General features: G+C 56.7%; 1 protein-coding gene and 1 long non-coding RNA gene across 2 annotated transcripts; one reads left to right on the plus strand and one right to left on the minus strand.

Annotated features, from left to right (window-relative positions):
• Window positions 1-1,074: 1,074 nt before the first annotated feature.
• Window positions 1,075-19,812, minus strand: PADI6 (peptidyl arginine deiminase 6). The gene is made up of 16 exons (XM_036066972.2): window positions 19,703-19,812; window positions 18,748-18,931; window positions 16,913-16,985; window positions 14,488-14,555; window positions 13,924-14,035; window positions 13,007-13,132; window positions 9,866-10,044; window positions 9,485-9,588; window positions 7,176-7,287; window positions 5,816-5,923; window positions 5,452-5,606; window positions 4,752-4,908; window positions 4,523-4,646; window positions 3,367-3,437; window positions 2,357-2,518; window positions 1,075-1,534 (listed from the first exon to the last, which is right to left on the minus strand). The coding sequence occupies exons 1-16, from the start codon at window positions 19,792-19,794 to the stop codon at window positions 1,289-1,291; spliced, it is 2,073 nt and encodes a 690-aa protein (XP_035922865.2). The 5' UTR covers window positions 19,795-19,812; the 3' UTR covers window positions 1,075-1,288.
• Window positions 2,325-23,597, plus strand: LOC118519491 (uncharacterized). Its single transcript, XR_004909186.2, has 4 exons — window positions 2,325-2,506; window positions 2,910-14,616; window positions 14,993-15,116; window positions 22,929-23,597. It is a non-coding gene; the product is annotated as an uncharacterized LOC118519491 (long non-coding RNA).
• Window positions 23,598-24,291: the final 694 nt, after the last annotated feature.

The raw sequence follows: 24,291 nt of genomic DNA on the forward strand, positions 1-24,291 counted from the left end.
AGTTTCTAGGCTTAAACCTGGGGTTGAAGGTGAGTGGAGCTCCCACCTCTCCCTGGAAACCTGTGACCCTCAGGGAGGTGTCCTCCTTCACTGGCCCAGCTCAGAAAGGGGGTTTGGGTTTGCCCCATTGGGGCTCTGAGGGCAAACGCTCAGGCACGGAAAAGCACTAGAACAGGGGTAGGTCCATGTGCCCAGAAACGTCTGTCCTCATTCCGCACCCTTCCCCCTGCCCCCCACTTCCAAGGGGAACCCGAGCCCTCCTGTCTGTCATCTGCCACGTAAGCCCCGGTCACAGAGGTGCTCCAGGCCAGGGCCAGCCGCCTGCCGCTGTACAGCCAACTGCCCACCAGGGGGCACCGAGGAGCCAGTCAGGTGCTCTGAAGCCCCAGACACTTTGCTGTGTCCGGGTTGACCCCCTTTGTTCCCAGGCTGCTGCTCCCGGCTGGGCTGAGCTCTTCCCCCGGGCCCCGGGCGCCTGCACTCAGAGCATCCAACAGCCGCCACTGTGGAGGCTCTCAGCTGCTGGCTGCACTCGGTCCTCAGACCAGCCTCCCCTCCCCTCCCTGTCTTTGCCCCGCTCCCCCATCCCAGTGGCATTGCCCATCAGCAGGAGGAGGGGCGGAGCCTCTGGGTGGTTAGACCTCAGAAGCACTTACCTAAAAAGGGTCTTCGTGCCATCCACCCAGGGGTTGGCGGACAGGTGGAAAGAGGCAGCTTTGGGTCCCAGGATGGGCATTTCTTCTCTCCAGGACACTTGAGGTTAACAAAGGTACCCCCCCCCCAGGCCTGCCCCCACTGTATCTTGTCCCTCTGACCCCAGAGATGCCAGCTACCCACAAGGGGCAATGCCTCTTCCTTCCCTGAGCCTGGAGGCTGTCACTGTGCTTAAGTGTGTAGACCCAGCCTGCCAGAGGGGCTTGAACTAGAGACAAATGGAAGTAATCTGAGTCCAGCCTTGTCCCTGCCCCCTTCCCTGCCCACGTGGGGCAGCCTGACCACAGGAATCCCAGGGACTCAACTTTCCATCCTTAGCTGTCATCCCCATCCTCAAAACAAGACAACTACCAAGATGCATTCAGAACACCTAGAACTTTAATGGATACTTAGTAACCACTTCTCTGCGAAGACCGTTTTCCAAGGGGGTTTGAGCTGGCAGCGTCGGCCACCCCCTCCGGATACTGAGGGACGAGGGTGGCCGGGGGGAGGAGGGGTGTATTGCTCTCCGGACAGACAGGGCATTGGGATGCTGTGGAATGGTGATTAAGGGGCCGTTCACGCTGGGGCGGGGCTAGGCCTGGGGCTCGGGCACCATCCTCCACCATTTGAAGGCAAAGGGTACCCGGCGGATGTTGGCACAGGCACAGAAGTCCCCGATTTCAGTCAGGTAGCAGTCGAAGTCATCGATGAAGTTGCACTTGAAGCCCAGGGGCTCTAACAACTGGCAGATCTTTTCTTCCAGGCAGCAGATGCCCTTGATCTGGGGCCCAAAAGGCTTGGGGATGCCCAGATTCTTGTCCATCACGATCATCTGCAGCTGTCAGAGACAGGATGGGCAAAGCTGAGGTAGGGGTCAGGGCCACGGAAGAAAGCCCGCTCGGTGGTCAGGCTGGACCACACGCAGCAAGCACAGGGCAGCTTTCTTGAGGCTGTGTCCCTGCAGACATGACCAGTTAACCTCCGCAAAATCCAGCTCACTTTTGCTGAACCTTCCCGTGGCCCTGACAGGTTTCAGCAAAACCGAAATCCCGGTCGGGCCACGGTCTGGCTCTGCAGATCTCCCTGCTTCCTTTCTCTACGGCGCTTCTCTTGTTCTGGACAGGAAGTTTCCTAATCTGGGTGCCTCTCCTGGGATGCCCTCCCCCCAAGCTCTGTCGGTTGACTTCGGTCCATTTCTCCTTTCTCAACTCCAGCCTCTCTTCCTCAAACACACTTCCCCCACTGCTACCCACCCCTGCTCCCAGGGCCACGTCGTGCCAGGGGGCCCCCTGGTCTTCTAGAATTAAAAGCTAACCACGTGTGAGTGATGAATGCAGGGCCTGTGTCCCTGGGATTCAGAAGAGGGCAAGCAGTGCCCCTGTCTGTGAGGTGGGCATGTAGCACCGCTCCCTCAGGGTTGGGGATGAGCCCAGGGCCTGGCCCATGGTCACTGCTTGGCCAGTCACCCAGCCTGGGACCTGCTGGTCTGCTCCCTGAAGCGGTGTTCCCTAACCGAGGGAGAGAAGAGCTTCCACACCTCCCTTCCTCAGGCACCGCTGTCCGCTGGGCCTGAGCCTCCAGTCCCGCAGCAGGGAGGTCAGGAGACCAGCCCGAGTTCGCAGAACATCCCCCCGCCCAGCCCAGCCCCTGCATGCCTCACCAGGTTCGGGAAGTAGGGCCTCGCGAACAATTTCGCCATCTGCTCGTTGGAGGGCACGTTAGTCAGCTGCCCCAAGCAGAAGAGCTGCGGGATGTCAATGATGTCCCTCTCCACCAGGCCCAGCTCCTTCTTCAGGATGTCACGGTTCAGGTTAATGCACTTCTGTGGGGCAGGAAGGGGCCGGGAGACCCAGGGTCATGGCCTGAATGGCCACGGTCTTCATCCCACACCGTGTGCGGGCAGCCTTTCATGGCAGGCCCGCCCTCCGACAGAGGGCACACAGTTCCCTTTGGGGGCTGCGGGGGGTGGTGGGCGTAGGGCTCGGAGGAAAGGCCGGGATCCCACAGCTGGTCGGTGTGGGGCAGCATGGGGGTGGGGGCGGTTGTTTGGCCCTCAGTCCTGGCCAGAGTGGGGGAGCTGGGCCAGGCCAGGCCAGGGCAAGAGGAAGTCCTCTATGGGCACCCTGCTTCCTTCCTTAGGCTAGGAGCCATAAGGTCCCAGGGGGCAAAGCGGTTTGTGCTGTGACCTTGGACAGGTCCTTGCTCTTTTCCAGACTTCTGTTCCCCGCTGGAAGTTGGATAAGCTCTTCTGGAAACTCCTAGCCAGTGGTTCACAACGAGGCTAGAGGTGCTGGGTGGCCCAGAACACAGCTCATGGGCCACTTCAGGAAGCATGGAGACGACCCTGGTCCAAGTCTCCAGAACTTGGAGCTTCTTAGGGGAATTGGGGGGGTGTCCTCTATTTCCTGGTCAGACACTAGGCAACTTGTGTGGCCCAGAGCATGTCTTTGTGGGTCAGACTTGGGAATCAAACCCAGTTCCCCCTACTCCTTGGCTTAGTTCACACCTGGGCGCTAAGCCTCCCTATCCTCCTATGCTTCAGGGGGTGATCAAGGATCATAGTATCTTTCATGATGCTTGGGCTAAGTAGTTGCTCAATAAGGACCTTGTCTAAATTGTCCATGCCTCCCCCGACTTTTTGGAGAAGGTCCCTCACCCCCTGGGCCCTACCTCTACATAGTTGTTCTGCTTCCTCATGTTTTCATCAGCCAGAAGTTGATTGATGGTGTTGGCCTCCCTCCCTGTAGACGGAAGGAGAGGGCGGGCAGGATGTAAGGCCAGGGAGCAGTTCCTCCTAGGGCCGGGCCGACTGGGTGTATTGTTACCCCGGTGACTCTGACAGGTGACCTGGCGTCTCCAGAGACCTACCTAGGTCACCTGTCACCCCTGGGGACTGACATCAAGGTCATTAGGGCTCAGGGAGGACTATTGCTGCCCCCAGCCTCTCTGGCCCTGGTAGGAGGGGAGACAGCCTGGAACAGGTTAGCAGGTGACTCCAGCCCCCACTCCCCTCTCCCCTGGGCATCTGTGCATCATGTGACCCAAACCACCCAGTCACCTCCTACCTGTGACCTTGACTAGGCTATTTAACTGCGTTCCTCAGTTGCTTTGTCTTTAGGACAGGGATGGCCTGCTCAGGCCCCAGCTGAGGTAACACAGTCTTCGGCGTGTGGGGTGTGATACTGAGCGGCTCGTGCTCAGTAAATGTCACCTTCTAGAAGTGTTTCTAGAACCCATGTGATTCCTGGGCCCCACCCCAAAGGTGGATTCACCAGGTCCAGTGTGGGGCTGAAATTGTGTGTTTCTGACAAGCCTCCGGGTGACCCTGAAGCCGCCCTTGGAGGAGCATGGGGTCTAGAGAGCTTCCCAGCACCCCCTCCCTGGGTTCCCACAGACTTTCAAACAGAATGACTGTGCCCCAGCCACATGATCTCTGCCTGTCCACGTAGGTTTTCCACAAGGTGCCCAGGGGACCCCTGAAGTCCAAAAGCCCAGACACTCGACTCCACGTCCCCCAAGTAGGTAGACATGAGTGTTGGTAGCACCTGGTTTTGCCTCCTCATCCCCCCACGGAGTCCCCTTCCCATACACTTGGCCGCCCCTCCGCCACCCCCAGAACTTCTGGCTGACTGGCCCGGGCGGCCCTAGCATCACCAGAATAGCCCCGAAACAGAAGGGGTTCTCATGTGCTACACGTTAGGCTTTCCTGCTTGCCTGGAACTCTGCGCAGCAGGAAGCACAAAGGGAGACCGGCCCTCTAGAGAGGGCATCTGGGAAAGGAGGAACTGGCTTCTGCTTCTGTTCCAGTGCCAGGGGCTTTGCTCACCGTTGGAAAGGAGCTGGTCCTCCCGGACCTCTGCAAACAGAGTCAGGTCTCCGTAGCCCTCCTTCTGTTTCTCCTCGAACACTCTGTAGCAGGAGCTGGGGCTGGCCAGGAGCAGCCGGAAGCCCTGGGAAACTGGGGTCAGATGCTAGCTTCCCCTCCAGAAGCTTCCAAGGGGCTTTACAAGGGGGGAGACCCTCCCTCTCCAGCCTGCACCCCTACCCCCACCGACCTTGTCACCCTCACTCTTGTCCTGCGTGGGGATGAAGCACATGAACTCATCCACGTGGCCGACCATCAGCCAGTCCGAGAAGAGCTCCACCGGGGCCTGGACTCGCTGGGCGTAGAGGAAGTCCCGGAGGGCCTTACCCATGTCTCGGCCCTCCTTGCTAAGGGTAAGACGGAATGAACAGCCCTTGAGCCAACATGATGCGGGTGGGCCACCACCTGTTCAGTGTCAGGCTCCCTTCAGCTAACTGGCTGCTCTAACCACTGAACTCAAGGGACCGGGGTCCATAAAGGATGGGGTGACTAAGAATCCCTCTGGCCCAACTCCGGACCAAGCCAAGGGATTCTAGCTAGACCAGCTCTGAACCCTGGGACACAAGTAGCTCTTGGATTTAGATTAACAGCCACCAAGAAGTCCACACACCTTGTAGAGATAAGCTCCTGCTGGTCCCTAGGCCAGCCAAATTTACCATCCTTCGCAATCTGAACCCAGGAATCACCACTCCAAAGGATGAACAGTTCGTCTGCTTTTTCTACCTGTAGTCTCCTACAACAATCAAAGACTCAAAAATCCTTTCTGGGCAGTTTAAAGAAAGGTCCAGGGCAGATAACCTGCTGAGTCGTGTGGGAGTCAGGTGGGACCCAGTGATTTACTAGGTCCCCTCAGTTTTAAGAGCTGGCCACCACCTGGCCTCTTGCCTCACCTGGGGTAAAAGCAGCTGCCAATGAGGATCCTGCCTAGGGGGTACTCTTTCCCTTCCACCTTGACAGGTGGAGACACCATCAGGTTCCCAATAGAGTCCATGCTGGCCACCCTGTGGTCCTTGGTGCCTTGGATCATGTAGCCAACCCCTGGGCTCTGGAAGGAGACCCAGTGGGGCAGGGCTGTTAGGAAGGATGGGCTTTAAGCCCCAGTCTTACCCCTGATCCAGACTCTCAGGTAGATTCCCACACCCCTGCCCCCAGAGCCACTCAGGCCCCCTCCCCCTTGGCACTCCGTCCCTTCTGGGCAGGCGCCATGCCTGACAGGTTGGACAGGGTTTAGATCAGCCAAACCAAGCCCCACACCAGGGAGTATTTCATGGGGAAGTCGTCCAGCGTGAGGACCCGAGGGGTGTCGAGGACCAAGGAAAGCGTCTTATGGGGAGCCTGGGTGTAACAGAAGGCCATCTCATCCTGGAGGGGACAGGAAAAGGAGTTGAGTCACCTTGCGCCATCGGCTGCTTTCCTGCCCGTGTCCAGCTTGCCAGTTACAATGCTCCCTGCACACAGGCCACCTCCGGGGGGGGCAACAGGACCCCCTTCTGCCCACTCCTGCTTGGCCCCTGAAACTCAGCTCAGGCATCCCCTTCTTTGGGGCTTTTCCAGACCTGTTCTCCCATGCGTCACGTTTAAAACCTGGGTCACCTAGCTTCTCTTCCTTCTCTTCCCTTCCGCACCCCGTCCGCAAACAAGCCTTGGACTTCTCTCTGGCACCATTCGGGTGAAGCCACTGTGCTCTTCCCCAAATTACCCACCCCCCTGCAGCCAGTGCGCTTTGATTCTTGCCCCTTCCTAAGGCCGGTTCTCTAGTTCTCAGCCAAAGGGGGCTTTTTAAAACCTAAATCAGAACATTTAACTCTCACTTCACACCTTTCAATGTTATCCCACCTCATTGTAAACTCGTTTCTATTCCTTACCTTGGCTTAAAAGATCCCTAATATTCGATCTGGCTCTTTCCTCCCTCTGGCTTTTCTGCTCTGATCTGGCCACACCAGCCCTTCTGTTCTTCAGATCCTCCAAGTAAACCCCCACATTAGGATCTTCACATCAGCTGTGCCTCTACCCAAAGAGCTCTAATGTCTAATGTCTAATGTAGCACATACCCCCCAATCTTTGTACGGCCAGCTCGGTTTCCTGAATTTGAAGCTTTTCCTGACCACCCAAACGGCCTCGTTTGGGCTAGAGACTCACTATGGCATCTTGCTTTCACAGCACGGAGAGCCCCTGTCCTTGCTGGAGCAGGAGCATGATCCGTCCCACTATCCTGTAGCTCTAGTACTTAGATGGTGGCCAGTGTATGGTCCTCACTCAGCTACTTGTGGAGAGGAGAGCACCAGACTTCAGGGCTCTGCCAGGTCCGGCTGGACGCTGGAGGGGGAGCCCTGCCCCAACAGCCAGGAGGCAAAGGTGCCAGACCTGTTCTGTGGTCTCGAACACACACAGTCCGGAACGGGAAGAAGTTGGACTCTAAGCTATCCCTTAGTGGCTAGGATTTGGGCGAGCCATTCCGTCTGAGCCTCTACTGAAGTTCTCGAAACAGACACCTCTAGTTAGTCTGAGCTTTGCTGGGCAGGTTGAATGGACACGTGGAGCTGGTCAGATGCACCACCTGCAGTCTCCCAGCCCCTCCCCCAACAGGTGGGTTTTCCCCAGGTGGGGGGGTTACCTGGAGCCACCTGCCCATGCGGTTGGGGTCCTCGTAGACAGATGCCACCTGGCTGTTACTCTTCTCGCTCAGCTCCATCACTGTGTTCACAAAACCCTGGACCTGCAGCTCTCTGCCATGGGAGAGAAGCCAACTCTGGGGAGCCCTTCAAGGCTCCCTCCGCCCTGGTCATGGCCTTACTCTTCCAGGGGCAGGGGGCACCTCCTCCTGGTGAGGAGAGATCATGCCCCCGGCCCCAAGGTAAGCAGAGCTGCTGTCCCCTTCTTGCACTACCTCCAAGATCTCCATCTGGCAGCCGGTTCCAACACCTCCAGCTCTGGCTCTAGCTGCCCCCTCGCTGGGACCTCTGGTCCTCAGCGGCTGTCATCCCCATCTTCCCCGTTCATGGCCTTTCTCCTCACTCGGCTTCAGTTCTCCCCTCGCCCCTGTGCTTGGGCTGACTCGCTTGGCAGAACCCCAACCCTGGTTAGCCCAGTTCCACATTTCTTCTTCCCTAGAACTCAAGTTACTGGAAATAGTTGGAGAAAAGCCCCTGGGGACAACTGGAACTGGTCCTTAGCACCAGACAGCCATCCTCCTATCAAGTCCCTCATCCCCATGCTCTGCTCTCCCTCCTGGAGCCGCAAATGAGCAGTCCCCCTACCTATCAACAGGACCTATGGACACGTCCTACCAGCTTGGTTCCTGGAGCTGCCTTTCCCCTCCTCTCAGATTCTTCCTGCTCTGCTAGATCATTCCATCAGCATCATTCTCAGCTTCCCACCTTAAAAAACAGCCTTCCCTTGGCCCCATACCCCCTTCTTGCTTCCTATTTCTTTGGAGTTTTGCAACATATTCCCTTCCCATTCATCTTTCCATGCTTCCAAAGCCACCATGCAGGATTTCTTACTGCACAGTGAGTGGCCTCCATCTTGCCAAACCCAATGGGCATCTCGTTCTCCTCTTGGGGTTTCACACAGCTGACGCCTCACCTGGCCTCCCTCTCCCCTAACCTCTGGGTCTCCACTCTCCTGGTTTTTAATCGAACCTCCTCTCCCTTCTTGGTTATGTTAAATCACCCCACAGCTCACTGCTCAGCTACCTTCCCTGTGTGCACTAGTCCTCAGATGAGCATGGCTAGGCCTGTGGCTTTGAACATCCTCCACCTGCCAGGGGCACCCAGACTCGTCTCGAGCTTCCCAACTGTCCATTGAGCCCCAGAAGTTTAGAGACCCAGTGGGTGCCCCCAGCTTTAAGTCACCAGGGCCAAAGCAATACTCTACCAAGTCAGCAACGGCACCACCATTCACCTTCCTGGGGACCCCAAACCCAGGGGACAGTCTTGTCTCCTTACAGCCCATGCATCAGCTCCCCTGGGTCGGGGGAGGGGGGGAGGTCTGCCTTCCGCACACCCCTGAATCTAACGTCTGTGCTCCCACCCCCTGGCCTGCGCCACTGCTATGTCAGGCTTGCACCATTGCAGTAGCTAAGCTGGGTCCTGCCTTCTGCTTGTGCCCCTGGTTTTCCAGGTGGCCGGAGTGCTTCTACAGATGGGACCCTCGATGGCTTCCCACAGGTTTTACCAGCCAGGGTCCTTTGTGCCCTTCTCCATAGGTATGTGGCCACCTGGCTTCCCTGCAGCTGAGAGTGGCCGTCTGCAGGCCATGAGCACATGAGAAGTGGTTCAGGAGACTTCTAGACCTCAGCAGGGACGCATGACCGCTCTGCCCGACTTTGACTCCTCCTCTTTCCTGGGGCGTGAACATGCCTGGGCCGAGCCTCCGTCACAAAGATGGAGATGCCACCCCAGGGAAAGGCATTAGCACAAGACAGAGGAGTCAGGGCCCCTCTGTGACCGAACAACGCAACCCTCCTACCTGTGGCCATCTAAGGGGGAGAACGTGGACTTCAAACCACTGCATCTGGGGTCTGTTACAGCCCCCGAGGCCCCGCTGCCTTGGTCCTGCCATCCTCCTCCTGCTCCTGCCGGCTCGTTCCTGGCTCTCTGGGCCTCCCTGCTGTCCCTGGCGCACGTGCCTATCCTTCACCCTGCTTTCCAGCACTGGCCACTACCTGGAGCCATGCTGTCGTCCACCTCCCCATGAGAGCAGGAGAGGGACGGTCCCATTCACTGCTCCGTCCCCAGCACTGTACAGGTTTAGACAGGACTCCAAGCAAGGACTATCTTGGGGATAGGACTAGACAGTTCAGGCAACAGAAGCTCACTCTGCATGGGGAGAAGTCTAGTGATCTCGACCCACCCCCTCCGGCCCTGCAGACGGACAGAATACCAGGAAGGACCTGGCGCAGGCAGCCCGAGGGTCTCTTACCTGCACAGGTAGACCTCTAGAGGCATCTGGGTGCTGGGAGTAAAAATGCAAGGGGCCACCCGGAACACTACCATGTCCTTGTACACCAGGGTCTCTGGAATTGACTGCAACATCACACAGGGTCCCATCAGCAAGCTGCTTCCACGTCCCCTTCCCCCCAGCCGCAGGCCTCCAGCTGTTCAGCCCTGCCCACCTCTGGGCCCTCCCCATCCTCTGCCAGCTGCTCTCCCACAGGTGGCACGAGACCCTAACCCTAGCTCTACCCGCAGCAAGCCTGGTCTCCCCCCACCCACCCGCCGCCGTCCCTGTGCCGCGTGACAGAGGCTTCCTCCCCACATGGCCCCTGGCCCCAGGGCTGCTGGTCTACCTGAGGGGACATACCGGGTCTTGCGATTCTTCCACCAGGGAGACAGAGTAGGAGATGAGGCCCGAGAAGTCGGCAGACGGGAACTCCATGGCTTCAACGTAGAAGGTTTCCTTCAGGTGGTTCTCAAGGGGGGCGAACGTATAGGTGTGCTGGCCAGGCCCCAGCAGCACCTCAAAGGTGCTTGAGCTGTCTCCTGAGGACAGAAGGGATGCGCCAGCTGCTGACGTGGCCCGGTGCCCGTCTCCACATCGGACAGTGGGGGTTCCGGCTCGTTCCTCCCGACAGAAGCCAGGTTCGGAGCTCCAGCAGAGCAGGACCCAAGCTGGCTTTTCTGTCCCTGCATTTCTGATGCTTAGGGCTTAGGGGACAATTAAGCATTTGTTCCCGAACAAGGGCCAGAGCTCACGAACGCTGTTCAAAGACCTATCCCATATCAAGGGCCGGGGCTCGGATGAAGATGCCGGCCTTCAAGGCTCTCGGTCCAGGGTGAAGGCCTGAGCAGGTGGTTCTACCCTTGGACCAGCTTTGGGGAAGAAATCCTCAAAAGCCTCAAAGGTGAGAAGCTGCAAAATTGGGCTTGGCAGCCTTATCTGAAAAACCAGACCCTGCTCGAGTAAGCACTAGGGAGGGGTCCGTGGGAATGGTCTGTCGGCCAGGGTAGGCCTCGGATCATTTCCTGAGAAGCTCAGGAAAGTTCCTATCGGCTGTTCAGAGCCTAGCACCTTCGGGTTTCGTGGGTTGTGAAATAGAAAACCATGCACAGGAAAGAAGTTGACCACACCCTGCGGTTGTCTCTAGTTAATTCAATCCCAGATCTGTTCGCTCTCCATTTGCAGAGATCGTCCCGACTCAAGGCCACCAAGCTTCCCCACCTGACCTTCCTGCCACTCTCCTTGTCCTTCCGACCCATTCCCGGTGTGGCCGCCCTGCCCTGATGGCAGCTACTCCTACTTAGAGCCTCTAGAAGGATGCCAGGTCTAGGAGATCCTGGCCTAGGTTTCCCTGGGCCACCAAGGCCACCAAGGCCCTGAACCATCTAGGCACCGCGTCCTCTGCAGAGCGCTCTGGTACCCAAGCAGCCAGAGGAACCACATGCTGAAAGACCCCACTTTAGGAGCAGACCAAACCTCACCACCACTCAGGAACACTATTGTCACACTGCCATCCTACTTAGCGCTTCCGCTTCTCGGGTCCTCCGCGGGGCATGTCCTCCTCCCTAGCTCCCTCCTCTGAGAGGCGCTTCCTCACCTCCGCCTGATCATGCCCCCTGCACAGATGTGCCGTGTTTGTCCATCTCCAGTCACTCCCCCTCCCTTCCAGCCCCCCAGTCACCACCTCCACACGGTTCCCTTTACGGCAGAGTCCTCCCACGTGCACGTCCACGGTCTGCCCACTTCGCTTCCAGCCCTGCATTCTTACCAAATTCATGAATGACCGGCATTTTGAAAACCCGAGACGTTATCACAGATTTGATTAGCCTAGCAACAGCATCTGCCACGGCCGATCATGGCCCTCACTTTCCTTTGTTTCTAGAACTTCCTCTGGCTTTCTATTTCTCTGGAAATCTCCCCTCAGACTCCTTTGCTATATCTTACAGAACAGTGTTCTCAAACTTTAGCCTGCTTCAGAATCACCTGGAGGGCTTGTGAAAACACAGTGCACTGTGTGTCCCTGCCCTTTAAAAATTTTTTTTAACTTATAAAAAATAAACTCTACCCTCAACGTGTGACTTGAACTCAACCCCACAGTCAAGAATCACATGCTCTACAGGCTAAACCAGCCAGGCACCTGCTTGCCCTGTATTCTTGACTTTAATTTTTAAGGGGCATCTGGGTGGCTCAACCTGTTAAGCGTCCAACTCTTGATCTCAGCTCATGATCTCCGGGTCATGTGCTCGGGCCTCACATTGGGCTCCACACTGGGCGTGGAGCCTACTTAAATTTTATTTTTATGTAATCTCTACATCCAACATGGGGCTCTAACTCAAGATCCTGAGATCAAGAGTCCTATGCTCTTCTGATGGAGCCAGCCAGGCACCCCTAAGTTTTTTGTTTCGTTTTTGAGTGCAAAACCCGACAGTTTGATATGGGTGATGAGCTACAACATCTTTAGCAAGGTACACAAGTCACTGCCTCCATTACTGGTACCCAACGGGCCGCACTGGGCTAGAGCATCCTCGTGGCTGAACCAGGCTTAGACCCATGGGTCTAAGGCTCACTCCCAGCCCACATGTGGAAGGACCACATACAACCAACCTGGGCTGCCTCTCGTGGCTGGTCCCACATCACTTCCAAGGTCAGCTGTGGTCTGCAGAAGAGACGGAGCAGAAGACTGAGCGAGGGCCCCTGAGCACAGGTGAGGGAAGCAGCCGAGGCATGCTCTCCAGTGCTGGAGACTGGGAGGTGGCCGATCTACAGCAGAGCCTTCCCTAGTCACCCAGCTGAAGCTGAACTTGGGTTTTAAGAGAAGGGAGCATGGCACATTTCTCCAGAAACAACGTTCAACCTCGATTTAAAGAATTTAGAGGCACAGAATACTAAGCCAGTTTACATGAAAAACTTGTTCATTCAAGGACATTTTGCTGGACACGTCTACCTCGGCTTTCTAAACCAGCAGCCCTTGCGCCTTTATCTATAGGACAGGAACGTGCACCTGCCTTCCAGGTTGGTAGGGCTACAGATGGGCGGGTGTGGTGTGGCGCCTGGGATGGACAAGCTCACACAGCTGCCACGCCGGCCCTTGGCTTCCGAGCTCTGGAAACTCAGTCTAGTGGGGCCTTGTAGAGGAGTGAAGACGGCCCCTTCTGGCAGGGGTAATTGGGAGAAGAGCTTAGCTCGTCTGTGTAAGGCCATGGCTTCAGCCAGTGCGCGTTTCTTCTCTCCCAGCCGTGAAAACCCTGCAGGACAGGCACTGCCGTCATCCCTGCTGGCGAAGTGGTTGGAAGTGCAGAGACTCACCCACACGTACAGGCTCAGTCTGTGGAGGTGGCAGCCAGCATGTCCCAGGGACACAAGCGTGGCCCCACCAGGCCCCCACCTGCAGCCCCAGGTCCCAGCAGGCCTCCGACAGGGTCCCTGCTGGGAACGACACGTGGCCACAGTGCCCCCGACGCGTTGGAAGAGTAGGCAAAGCTGGAGTTGGTGCAAGAAACTCACTTTGGGGCCGGTAGACTCTGGCCTTCTCTGCCTCTTCCTCCGAGGTGTGGAGAACCAGCCGGTATTTCTTTAAAGTGCAGCCGGGCCCTTGAACATTCAGGGTCATCTGAGACAGACTCTTTATTTCTGGGCAAAAGACAAGGTAAAGGTTCGGGGGCCTCCGAAGGCCAGCACTGAGGAGCAGTAGGGCCAGGGGTGGGGATCCTATATCGGGGCCCTGGGGACCCTCTGCCTCCTGTTCTGGCCCAGCCCTGCAACAGGTCTCTGCTGCCTGCTTCCCCACATGGCCACAGGCAACTTGCCGTCCCTGGGGTCTGCTAGGAGTTAGGACGGCACTCACCCCATACAGCTGGGGAGAATGCACAGCCCCTACAAACACTGAGAACAGGGCCTGGCACGGTCCGCCCAGAGGGGGTCCCCCTCCAGCCTTGGTGTGAACCAGGGCATCCCTTTATACTGCTAAGACCCAGAACCTTGGTCCCAACCACAAGTGAGGACCAGATCCAAGATTGCTCTTGCCTAAGACAGTCGGGGTTCCTGGCCCAGGTCACAAGAGGGCTTTTAGGAAGATGTTCGCAACTCCCTCATGTTTAGCCTTCTCAACTACTTTGTGAAGCCAGCTAGATCATCCCCATTTTACAGATGGCAAAACAAGACCAGGGAAGTTAACACATTCAAGTCCATAGCTAGGATATAAGTTTGTTACCTGACACCAGGACCCACACTGCTCCCACGGAGCCGTGTGGCCTCTTCCTAGTTACAAGCTTCAAGCCTCTGACAAGAGACTTTAGGCTCAGAGCGGGGACACCTCAGCCTGGAATCCATGTTCGCTGAGGGGTGTGACAGCAAAGGCCCAGGGAGAGGTAGACCCCGGGGAGAAAAGCGGCCACAGTCCCAGGACAGCGGCCAGTCCTCACCTTCTGGAAAGAACACCTTCGTGGTCTTGTCTACAATCTGGACCTTGTCAGCAGGGCTGCAGTTCACAAGCAGGATGGCACCCCAACCGCTGGGACCCCAGACCCAGTTTTTCTGCAAAGACGACAGGAATGTTGACTCAGGAAGAAGCCAGGGAAATCCTGCTTTCCAGATGCTACCCCGCATCAGGAGCAGAGCCGAAGCTTTCTCCAGGGTGACAGGGACCTCTTGGGGACCTCAAGCACTTAGAAGAAGCAGGCCACGTCAGGGCAGTGGGGGGGAGAGGCAGGGGAAAGCTGGCTGCCGGTCACAGCTCGCTGCCTGGTTTCAGTGCTGGGGCAGCAGGGACGGAGGCAAACGGGAGGAGACCCGTCCCACGCAGGGAGCCTGTTCTGGTTGACCGAACAAGCAGGCAAGGATGGGGACCTAGGGTCACCAGACATTTTAGTTTTTTTGAAAGAGCTAGACACGGACTTCATCAGTTCTGATTGTATCGGAGCTGTTGGACTTCAAAGACACCATGTAAGCCAGTCTTTGGGCCCACGCCCTTCCCCAGGCAGCCTCACCTTAGCCTGCTTGTCACTCGTCATCTCGACCTGCCCACTGCGGTAGATGTCCACGTCCAGGGAGACCACTGAAACAAGAGGGAAAGTTTCCGCCACCCAGACCTGCTGGACGGAGCCTCGAAGCGCCAGGTAACCCTAGCGGTGCCCAAAGCTGGGATCAGGGATGCCCAGCCTTTCAGGCATGCTGTCAGCTTAGAAGAAAGTTCCTCCAAGGCAGACTGCTTCTCTGAGCAAGCCTGGAGAGGACCAAGTATCCGCATGTCTCCCCCAACCCCCTGGGAGTTCACAAACAAAGTCCACTGGGGTCCGAATGCCATCTCTAAGCTCTAAGACTTAGGAAGGGCTCAATCCACAGCAATCCCAAGCCTCGTAGAGCTGAAGGATCCGGGCTCTGCCTGAGTATCCTCAGAGGCTCCTCTTACAGTCTTTACACTCCACCTTCCACTCCTCCCCACCACACACTGACTACCACGCGGCTCTGCCCTGGTTTCATTTTTGTTCATAGAGCTTGTCTCCTGATGTGCTCCGTCCCAACTGGAATGCCATGGCCAGAAGAACAGACCACAGTCACTGCGTGTACTTTGCACCTGGCACGGATGCTCAGGGACTGGATCCCTGCTACGAACCAGGTACAGTTCTAGGTCCTAGGGCTACGGCAGCGTGCTAGACAGGCCCGGTCTTCTTCAATCTTAGGGAGGAGAGTGTCAGAGCACACACACCACATGCAACAGTGGCGAGGGGTCAAGAAATAAGCAAAATGCATATTGTTTCTGATGGTAAAAGTGCCGTGGAAAACAAGGAAGAGGATGGGGGGTTTGTTTCAGTTTTAGACGATCAGAGGAGTGCTCTAAAGAATGGAAATATGAACAGAGGCCGGAAGGAGGCAGAAAAGGGATCAGTGTTAATATTTGGGGTAAAAGTAATTAGAACAGGAAGTGCAAGGTGGCAAGGTCAAGGGTCCAGAGGCCAGCGTGCCCAGAGCAGAATGAGCATGGAGAAGAGAAACAGGCCACGGGGCAGAGATAGACGAGCTCATGTAGGTTTTGTGGGTAAAAGGGATGTCAGCTTTAATCCAAGTATGCAGAAGCATTGGAAGGCTCTAATCCGAGGAGACGTTATCAGATATCCTTCTAAAGACATACTGCTCTGGGAGCCAGGTCAGGAGTGGACGGTGGAACAGTAAGGACAGAGCAGGGACACCTCCCCCCCCCTTCCCCCCGCCAGGGAACCTGTGCAGTGACCCAGGTAAGAGGATGGTGGCTCGGACCAGCTGAGAGCATCAACGTGGCTTGTGGCTGGATTCCAGCCAACTTTGAGGAAACAGCAACAAGACCTATGGATTGACATGGGTGGAGGGAGAGGGAAGAGGGACACCCAGCGTTTAGGCCTGACCAGCTAGAAGGGTGGACCACAGTCCACGACAATGGGCAGACTATCAGGAAGGTAGGCGCTGGAGGAAAAGAAAACCAATTCGGGTCCTCCTACTCTGCCACCATCTTCCCCGGAAGTAGAACCCGTTCCATTTGGGTTAAAGATTGAAATGTTGGTTAGACACCCAAGAAATCACACTGGGTTAGCAGATACCCAAGTTTGTGGGAGACGCCTGGCTGGAAGAGCTTGAAGCACTTCTACCAGGCTGGGTGGTGGGTGGGGGATGAAGGATCCAGCAAAGGGACCCAAGAAGGAACAGCCAGCTAGGTAGAAGGAAAACTGGGTGCAGGGTCCCTGAAAGGTTTCGGGTAAAATGGGTCCAGAAAGGGTGAGCAGTTGTATTAAACACTGCTGCCAGGTCAAGGCAGGGGAAGACCGAGGACCAGTGGGCTTAGGGACCTCCATAAGGGCAGTGCTCCTGGGGGGGTCTGACTTGAGACGGTACCAGAGAAAGGGAAGAGAAACGGAGGGTGTAGAGTTAGGGGAGTAGGGCTCGAAGACGATCCAGAAGCAGGTTTAAGAGAGCAGAGGTTGTTTCGTGTTCCTTAAGAGACTAGGCAGCATAACGTGCTCCTATTAAAGGAATAGAGGTTCCCGCTTGTTCTGGAATGATCCAGAAAAGGAGCTGGGGGGGAGGGGTAGTGGCTTCCTACATCAGTAAATTGCCGAAGGAAGTTTCTGAATGAGTGAGAGGGGAAAGGATCTAATGTGAGAAGGTTAACTTTGCACCAGACACCCCACCAGTTATAACAGGGGGCAGAATGCAGGCGGGGCTGAGGGTAGGTGGGCAGGACAACAGGAGCTCAGGGAAGTTCCCACGCCCACTCTCAGGGAACGAGGCCAGCAGTGAGTGAGGGCGGCAGAGAAGGGACCGTGAATGGGCATGTTGGGGGGAGTCCATCCAGGACCCAGGAGGTAGATTACAGGGAGAGCCCCTCGGCCCCTCTTGCTGCTCCAGCGCCCGCCCCCCCTCCCGGGGTACGAGCACACTCACCAATACCAGTGAGGCAGAGCACAGCCGTGGCCACGGGGATGTCCTCGTCAGGCAGATAGTACGAGACCAAAACCTGTAGAGATAGCGGCCGGCACCCGTGGGAGGGGAGGGCAGGGGGGCAAGAACAGGACCTTGGGCTAAGTACCCACGTCCGGCCATTGGACTTTGGCCTCACGTTACAGCTTCTGAGCTTCTGATGTCTGACTGTGAGCTGGGGCAGGGTCCTCCACGTGGCGGCCTGACTACAACCCTCCCAGGTGGGCTCTACCCTAAGGGCAGAGAGAGATCAAGGCACTTGCCCTACATTCAACCAGAAAGGGGTGGCACGAGCTTTAAGATCCAGGCTGTCTGGCTCAGAGGTCAAGATTTAGACTGGGCTACACATCCCCCCTACTCTTCCCCTGCATTCCTGGGACCCCACCTGTTGCCCCAGAGATGGGCCATGGGGAAGCAGGGGCTCCCAGTGGTTCAACTGCTCACTCAAAAGCAAGTAGGACAGCTGGGGTGGGGCCTGGAATCAGAACGCAGTCTTTCCTGGGTCGTGCACCAAATCTGCTTCCAGAGGGCCTCTATACATTAGACAAAGACCTGCCCTTCAGCCACTTGGCCTGGACCACAAAGCCTTCATCACAAACCAGAGAACTAGCCAGCAGCTGGGGCCATGTTCTCATGCATGTGACCCACCACCTCTTCCTAAATGGAAACTTCTGTCCCCCAAGGCCCAGTGTCTCCCTCAGCGGACCACTCCTGACCGTGCTGGACGCTGAGCTGCGGGCAGACCACGCTTCTCAGGTCTCTGGGCTCAGCCAGGATGCATCACAGCTGCGAATCTTCCCTGTGAGCTAGGCAGCGATTAAGTGTTCTACCTGCCTCCGAGGGAGGTGCCTGCCCTGGGCAGAGTGCAGCATGGGGTGTGTTCTACCCATCTGTCACCTGCCCATCACCGGCAGACTATTCCAGCAAGTTCTGCCGACCGAGTGCCCTAGTCCTGAACGGGCCTCCGTGTTCTCACCCCCACTTCACGTTGGAGTCGGCTGGAGAGCTGAGCCACAGAAGCCAGGGGCCCACCTGGGAGGCTGACTTAATTGGCAGGAGGTGTGGTCTGGGTGCTGAGTGTTACAGAGTCCCTGGTGGTTCCAATCGCCCCATATGAGCCATCAGCTGCGACCACAGAACCACCACCAACGCCAAACTCAGGAGCCGGCTTTCCAAGGAGGTCACCCTCCCCGCCACCACCGGTGCCCCATTAGGGGAGACAGCTTGCCCAGGGGAAAGAACACGGCCTTGGGCTCAAATCCTAGATCTCTCCCACTCTAGTCATGTCATTCAGGTTGAGTCTAGAGGTCATTCCGTGCCTCAGTTTCTTCGTATGTAAGATGGGGGTAAGGCCGACCTCTTGAACCAGAACTCCAGATACCCAGTACACAGCATATGCACTTACTACACATTAGCTCTTCAGTTTCCTTAAGATCTTCACACCCCCGAAGACCAGCCTTGGTCAAAAAGCCCATCTGAGTTTTGCTGCTAAGACCTTTGAGCCAGACTTGAAAAGCAGCTTGTTGGGAAGCTAGGCCGGAGTCGTGGTCAGGAGCACAGGGAGGAGACAGACGTGCTGGAGCTTGAATCCTGGCTCTGCTGATCACTCCCTCCCTCCCTGCCTGCTTCTTTGGGTCCTGGGGTCATGGAGCAGCCCCCTCACAGTTTCGGTGCAAGCACCGAACATCAGCCAAACACCTGCATGTTTCACAGACTCGGGGCCCAGGAAACACCATCTTTCGGGAGAGAGCCCCCTCCCGCAGCTAGGATTCCCCCTCATCCCCCACGCCCAGGCTTACCTTGTCACTGTCGATGGCGGAGCTGGGGGAGGTCATCTTCACCAGCACGTCTATGGGATGCGACAGAGGCCACCGGGTTGGGGCGGCCTCCTCCCCGCTCACTGCTGGGACCGTGTTGGGGACATCCACCAAGACCCCAGGAGAGCCACTGACCGTGAACGATTTGCACTTCTCCGGGGCACACCTGGTTGGCCCAACGAGGAGACAGACTTTAGGGCACAAGAGTGTCCCGTTCTCGGCCCACAGGGCAGCCGGCTTGGTGGGGGATGGGCCCTGACCGCGGCTCTCCTTAGGGTGTTGAGGCAGAGGCCGGCTGCTCAGGGCAGGTTTGTGGTCCTCACACAACTTCAGCCTCACTCCTACCTTCCCCCACTCCACGGACCCCGTGTCCTTCCCCTGCTAGCTCTAATCCAGAGCCTACCCTCCCGCCGAGGCTCCAGAAGTTACCAATGCTACATCTTATTTGTAAGCCCATGGAGGGAGGAGCCGTTTGTCTGAGCCAGAAAGGATCCCGTAGGGGGAGAGACAGGACCTGGGCCTCGGGATTTCCGTGCGGTGACCCTGGGGAAGACCCGGCCTCAGGAGCAAGTCAGCCCTCCTCCCCCCCACTAAGGCTCCATTTTACAGGAGCCCCCCTCCCTTAATCCTCATGGCCTCCTAGAGAGCAAGCCTCGCCCCCATTTCACTGGTAAGAGGACAGGATCGGCAAGGCACTTGTTCGTCTAGGGTTCCTTAGCCCACGCAGGGCAGAGGCAGGACTTAGGTCAGAATCCTGCAGGGTCAGGACCGGGGGCCCTTAGATGAGGGGATGGGGCAGGAGCCAAAGATGCAGAGAAGGGAGGTGACCCCCGGCCCCCACATAACCTAGGGGCAACCCCAGTACGGGAACCAGGCGCCAGCCTCCCTGCCCGGCCCCGCCCCCCAGCCAGCCCCGGCAGAGCCCCCAGCTCCTCACCCATTGAGATCCAAGCAGATTTCCGTGCCCAGCACACACAGGGCATGGACAGGGCTGTCCAGGGACAGGTGGATGATGCTCTGGAAAGACATAGCGCGGCCCTCCGAGCTGACTACCCTCAGACCCACGCAATGACCCTGACTCAGCACAGCAACCTCAAATAACGCCAGGGCTCACCTGCGCCCTCCCCTCTTATGGGCTCAGGGCCTCCCCAGCCCAGCCCCTTGTTAAGGAGGCTTCAGCAGCCGCCCAGGTGTGGCTGATTTTCTCCACTGAGACTTGCTGGGGTGGGGGTAAGGGGGTGGTGAGGAGGAGCAGGTGGGGTCCGAGCCCCGTGGTCACTAATCTATCAGGCAGCTGGTTCCCGCAGATCCAGGGCATCTGAGGCTGGCTGCTTAGGTCTCTGGCCTTCAGCTGGGAGCAAGAGGGGCTCTGGGGAGCTGGTGCCCAGGGCACTGGGCAACCTGGCCATGACACTGTAGGACGGACTCGGCTGGAAGGTGCTGTCAGGAGCACATATCCGCAGGGGGGTATGTGGGGTGGTGGTCAGGAGGGCAGCGCGCGGCAGCATTGCTGGGCACTGGGGCCTCAGTGCTTCCAGAAAATTGCTGAGGTGAGCCGGGCAAAGTGCTGGACCAGTGGTCCTCAATGTGTGGTGGTTGCAAAAAGGATCAGGAGGCTTGTTACCGTTATAGACTCCTGGGCCTGGCAGGTCTGGGGTGTGGTCCAGGAACCTGAGTCCCATCCTCAGGTGATTGGGGGGCACTCCTTGTCCAGAGTGGTGGCATCAGCTCCCCGAGGGGGCATGGCAAGTGTTGGTGGAATGAATGAACCGAGGAGCCCCTGCTGAGCCCAGTTCGCCAGCTGCTTCCCATCGTCCCTAAGCACTGGGCAAAGAAATGAGAACAGCTCCAGCCCAGGGGACTCACCAGCTAATTTTAAAGCAGTGTTCATGTTATGGTTTAAAGTGAGGGTTTATGGTTATTCTTGAACAGGTACCACGTTCACATGGTTCCAAGTTCAAAAGGGGCTTGCGACAGTGTCCCTCCTGCTCTCTCACCCACCCAGTTCCTTCTGGAGGCGCTCGGTGGTATCCGTTTCTTCTGTGTCTTTCCATATAAATGTAACACACGACCAAGCAAACATGTATGCATATCCTCCCCTCCTTCTTAGTTTTATGTAAGCGGCAGCATATGCTACGTAGTATCCATTTCTTGCTATTTGCATTTCCTAGTACAACTTGGAGAGAAGTTCGTCCTGGCAGCTTGTGAAAAGCATCCTTATCCTTTTTTGTGGCCGCACGGTCCTCCCAGCAGAGCGGCACCGTGATAGGTAGACACATTTGTTTTCAGTCTTTGGCCCTGACACACAACGTGGTGACGTGTAACCAGTGTGTAACAGCACAGGGTACATAAGTTGGGTCCTGAGTGAACTCGGCTCGGTCAGCCAGGCTTGTTAAATTCGGGACTAAAAGTAGAACTATCCTTCCTTGGAAGCGTTAAGCATGCAACATAACTGTCAGGGATGGCTTTACTTAGGGGGCTCTGGGACACAGCGGGTTGGCCAGGAAGACCCGAAAGCCCCTTCTGTTTGGGCTGAAAGGGGCAAATATTAAGCAGGCAGGAGGCGCTCAGCCCGTGTATGCTCCCACCCACACCGCCAGAGGTGGGCTGGAGGGAGGGGATGGTCGGACTGGGGAGGGGCTGCTGAGGGTTGGGCTCTGGCTTCTGGAGCCAAACCGTCTGGGACCTCTGTCCCCCTTGACCTCAGACAGCCCTGCCTTGTGCAGGGTTCTGAGCGCTGTGGGGGAGGAGCACTCTCAACCTGGAGACCCCTCTGGGCATGGAAGGGACTTGGAGGGATCTAGAGTGGGCCTTGCTCCTCTCCAGGGGGCTTCCTGTTCACCACTGAATCCCCAGCACCCACAAAAGAGTCCTGGACATAGTAGGTGCTCAATAAATTCTTGGGGTGCAAATGACTACATGACCCCCATACCCCTCAAAAAGATACCCCAGTGGGCTTCCATCGGGCTCTCCAACCAAACCAAGGGCTCTGTGACCATGAGGCAAGTTTTCCTAGACTCCCACAGCTCCCTGCATGCTTGCTCAGTGTAGACTGTCCCCTTCGGCTCCTCAGGAAATTTCCTTCATCACTCAGGTAACCAGGTCCCATGGTCAATTTAGGTCACGGTGGCGGATGCTATGGTACGCCACCTGACCCCTTTCAGGACACAGGCACTTATCCCCCAGCTGCTGCCGGCCCCCCTCCTGGAACTGTCCACACTGCCAGTTCCCACGGCTGTGTCCCTTCCTTGGGGGCAGTTTCCTCCAGTGTGGCGGGGCGGGGGGGGAAAGGGCAGGTTGCTTGTCTTAATTCAGGACAACTCCAAGGGCCTATCCCAGCAGCAGGGCATCCCATGGGTTACCCAAAACCTTTGTAGCCCCCACATCCCTGCACACTGTCTCCCGCTGCCCCCCCACCACACTCCCTCCCCAATGTGGTTCCCTATCCACTGCCTCCGGGTCCCCACCCACCACCTGCGGGCACCTCTCCCCCTCCAAATCTGTTTCTGGGAAGCAGACATGAAACAGTTACCAGACAATTTCAATTCAGAGGTTCAAAAGTCAAACTCCACACAAAAGAAAACCTCCAACTTGGTTTTATAAAACTGTATCTGCCCCCCCGACAAAAGAAATGTTAATGATGTGGCATGCTATCCCATTACCGTGTTCAAGTGTATCAGCTCAACACTGTGCACCTTAACCTTATACGGTGTTACGTGTCCATTATATCTCAGTCTTTACTGATGGATTGATTTAAGATTCATTTAAAGATTATTTATTTTATGGGACGCCTGGGTGGCTCAGTCCGTTAAGCGACTGCCTTTGGCTCAGGTCTGGGATCGAGCCCCGCATTGGGCTCCTTGCTCAGCGGGGACTCTGCTTCTCCCCCTGCTTCTGCTCTCTCTCTCAGACAAATAAATAAAATCTTTAAAAAAATTTAAAAAAAAAAAGATTATTTATTTTAAAGAGAGAGCAGGGGGAGGGGTAGAGGGAGAGAGAGTCCCAAGCAGACTCCGCGCTGAGCCTGACGCAGGGTCCGATCTCATGACCCCGAGACCACAACCTGAGCCGAAACTAAGAGTTGGCACTCAACTGACTGCGCCACCCAGGTGCCCCTATATCTCAGTTTTTAAAAAGTTAACTCTTGTCCCTTTCCCATTAAGGTTTAATGCAGGTGCAACGCTTCAAGCTGTGGAAAAGGGGTGCAGGGATTCTCTCTGCCTCTTCTGCCTGCCGCAGCTGGACATAATGGTTCTTAACTGTGGGAGGTAGACTAACGGCCCCCCAAAGATGTCAGGTCCCAATCCTGGAACCTGTGTCATCTCACACAGGAAGTCTTTGCACGGGTGACCATGACTCTTTGAGATGGGGAGATTATCCCGGCTTTTCTGAGCGGACCCTAGAAGCAGTGACGAATGTCTTTATAAGAGAAGCAGAGGGAGATTCGCCACACACAGAAAAGAAGGCAAGGTGACCACAGCGGGTCCTGGAGGCATGCCGGCGGCCACCAGGAGCTGGAAGAGATGAGGAAGGGACTCCTCCCAGAGCCACCGGAGGGGACACAGCCCTGCCCGCCCCTTGATTGCAGCCCCCCTGAAACTGATTTCGGACTTCTGGCATCCAGAACGGAGAGAATAAATTTTGGTTGTTTTAAGACACCCGGTTTGTGGGGCGCCTGGATGGCTCAGTCGGTGAAGCGTCTGCCCTCGAAGGATCGAGCCCCTCATCAGGCCCCCCACTCCGCGGGAAGCCTGCTTCTCCCTCTCCCACTCCCCCTGCTTGTGTTCCCTCTCTCGCTCTCCCTCTGTCAAATAAATAAATAAAATATTAAAAAAAAAAAAAGACACCCAGTTTGTGGTAACATGTTACATATGGCAGCCTCAGGCAAGTAACCTGTGACCGCTGGGGAGGGGAGGGGAGGCAGCAGGAAAGTTCTCGCTTCCCGGGCACTGTCCTAGGATGGCTCTGTGCTCTGCGGGGCTGGCAGGACTTAGAGCGGGTGCTTTCTCTCACTTGGGCTTCCCTGGTCCTTCGCAGAGGCTCCCGCCCCCCCTGAGTGACTGGAGGCTCCCCTGGGTCTGTCTTGATGCCAAGCCTGCTCCAGTCACCAGCTTGTCCCTCGGTCCTTCTGCAGCTCCCGCGATCTGGCAGAACCTTTGGCTTTTGTCTGCTGAGGCGGGTAGCTGCTCCAGGCTGCCCTATGGGTCAGGTCTGGGGACAACCTCACACCAACGCCCCACTGTGCACTGTCCCCTCTCTGGTCCACAAAAACCACTCGTGCATCCTTTGCCCCAGCAGTTTGGGAGGGGAAGCCTCTAACTCTCTTCGGAGGAGCACGGTTTGACCCAGGGTTTTTGGATCCTTTCTACTGTGGTGTGAGGGTAGGAGCTTTAGCTGTCCACCTTTTCCACCATCGTCTATTCTCCGTAACCACACGAAAACAGTATCTCTGGGTGTTTAGTGAGCATCGCAGACCCTATGGAGCCAAGATCTGGCCTTCGTTTTCAAAATCTGGAGGCATCAGGT

This window comes from Halichoerus grypus, chromosome 5 (assembly GCF_964656455.1).
Source record: "Halichoerus grypus chromosome 5, mHalGry1.hap1.1, whole genome shotgun sequence".
Classification (NCBI taxonomy): Eukaryota; Metazoa; Chordata; class Mammalia; order Carnivora; family Phocidae; genus Halichoerus; species Halichoerus grypus.

Coding starts and splice junctions, on each gene's coding strand:
- PADI6 (XM_036066972.2), bottom strand. CDS start 19,794: ATGTCTTTCCAGAGCATCATCCACCTGTCCCTGGACAGCCCTGTCCAT. Junction 9,589..9,865: donor TGGAAGAATCGCAAGACCCG/GTATGTCCCCTC, acceptor GTGATGTTGCAG/TCAATTCCAGAGACCCTGGT. Junction 1,535..2,356: donor GGCCCTACTTCCCGAACCTG/GTGAGGCATGCA, acceptor TGTCTCTGACAG/CTGCAGATGATCGTGATGGA.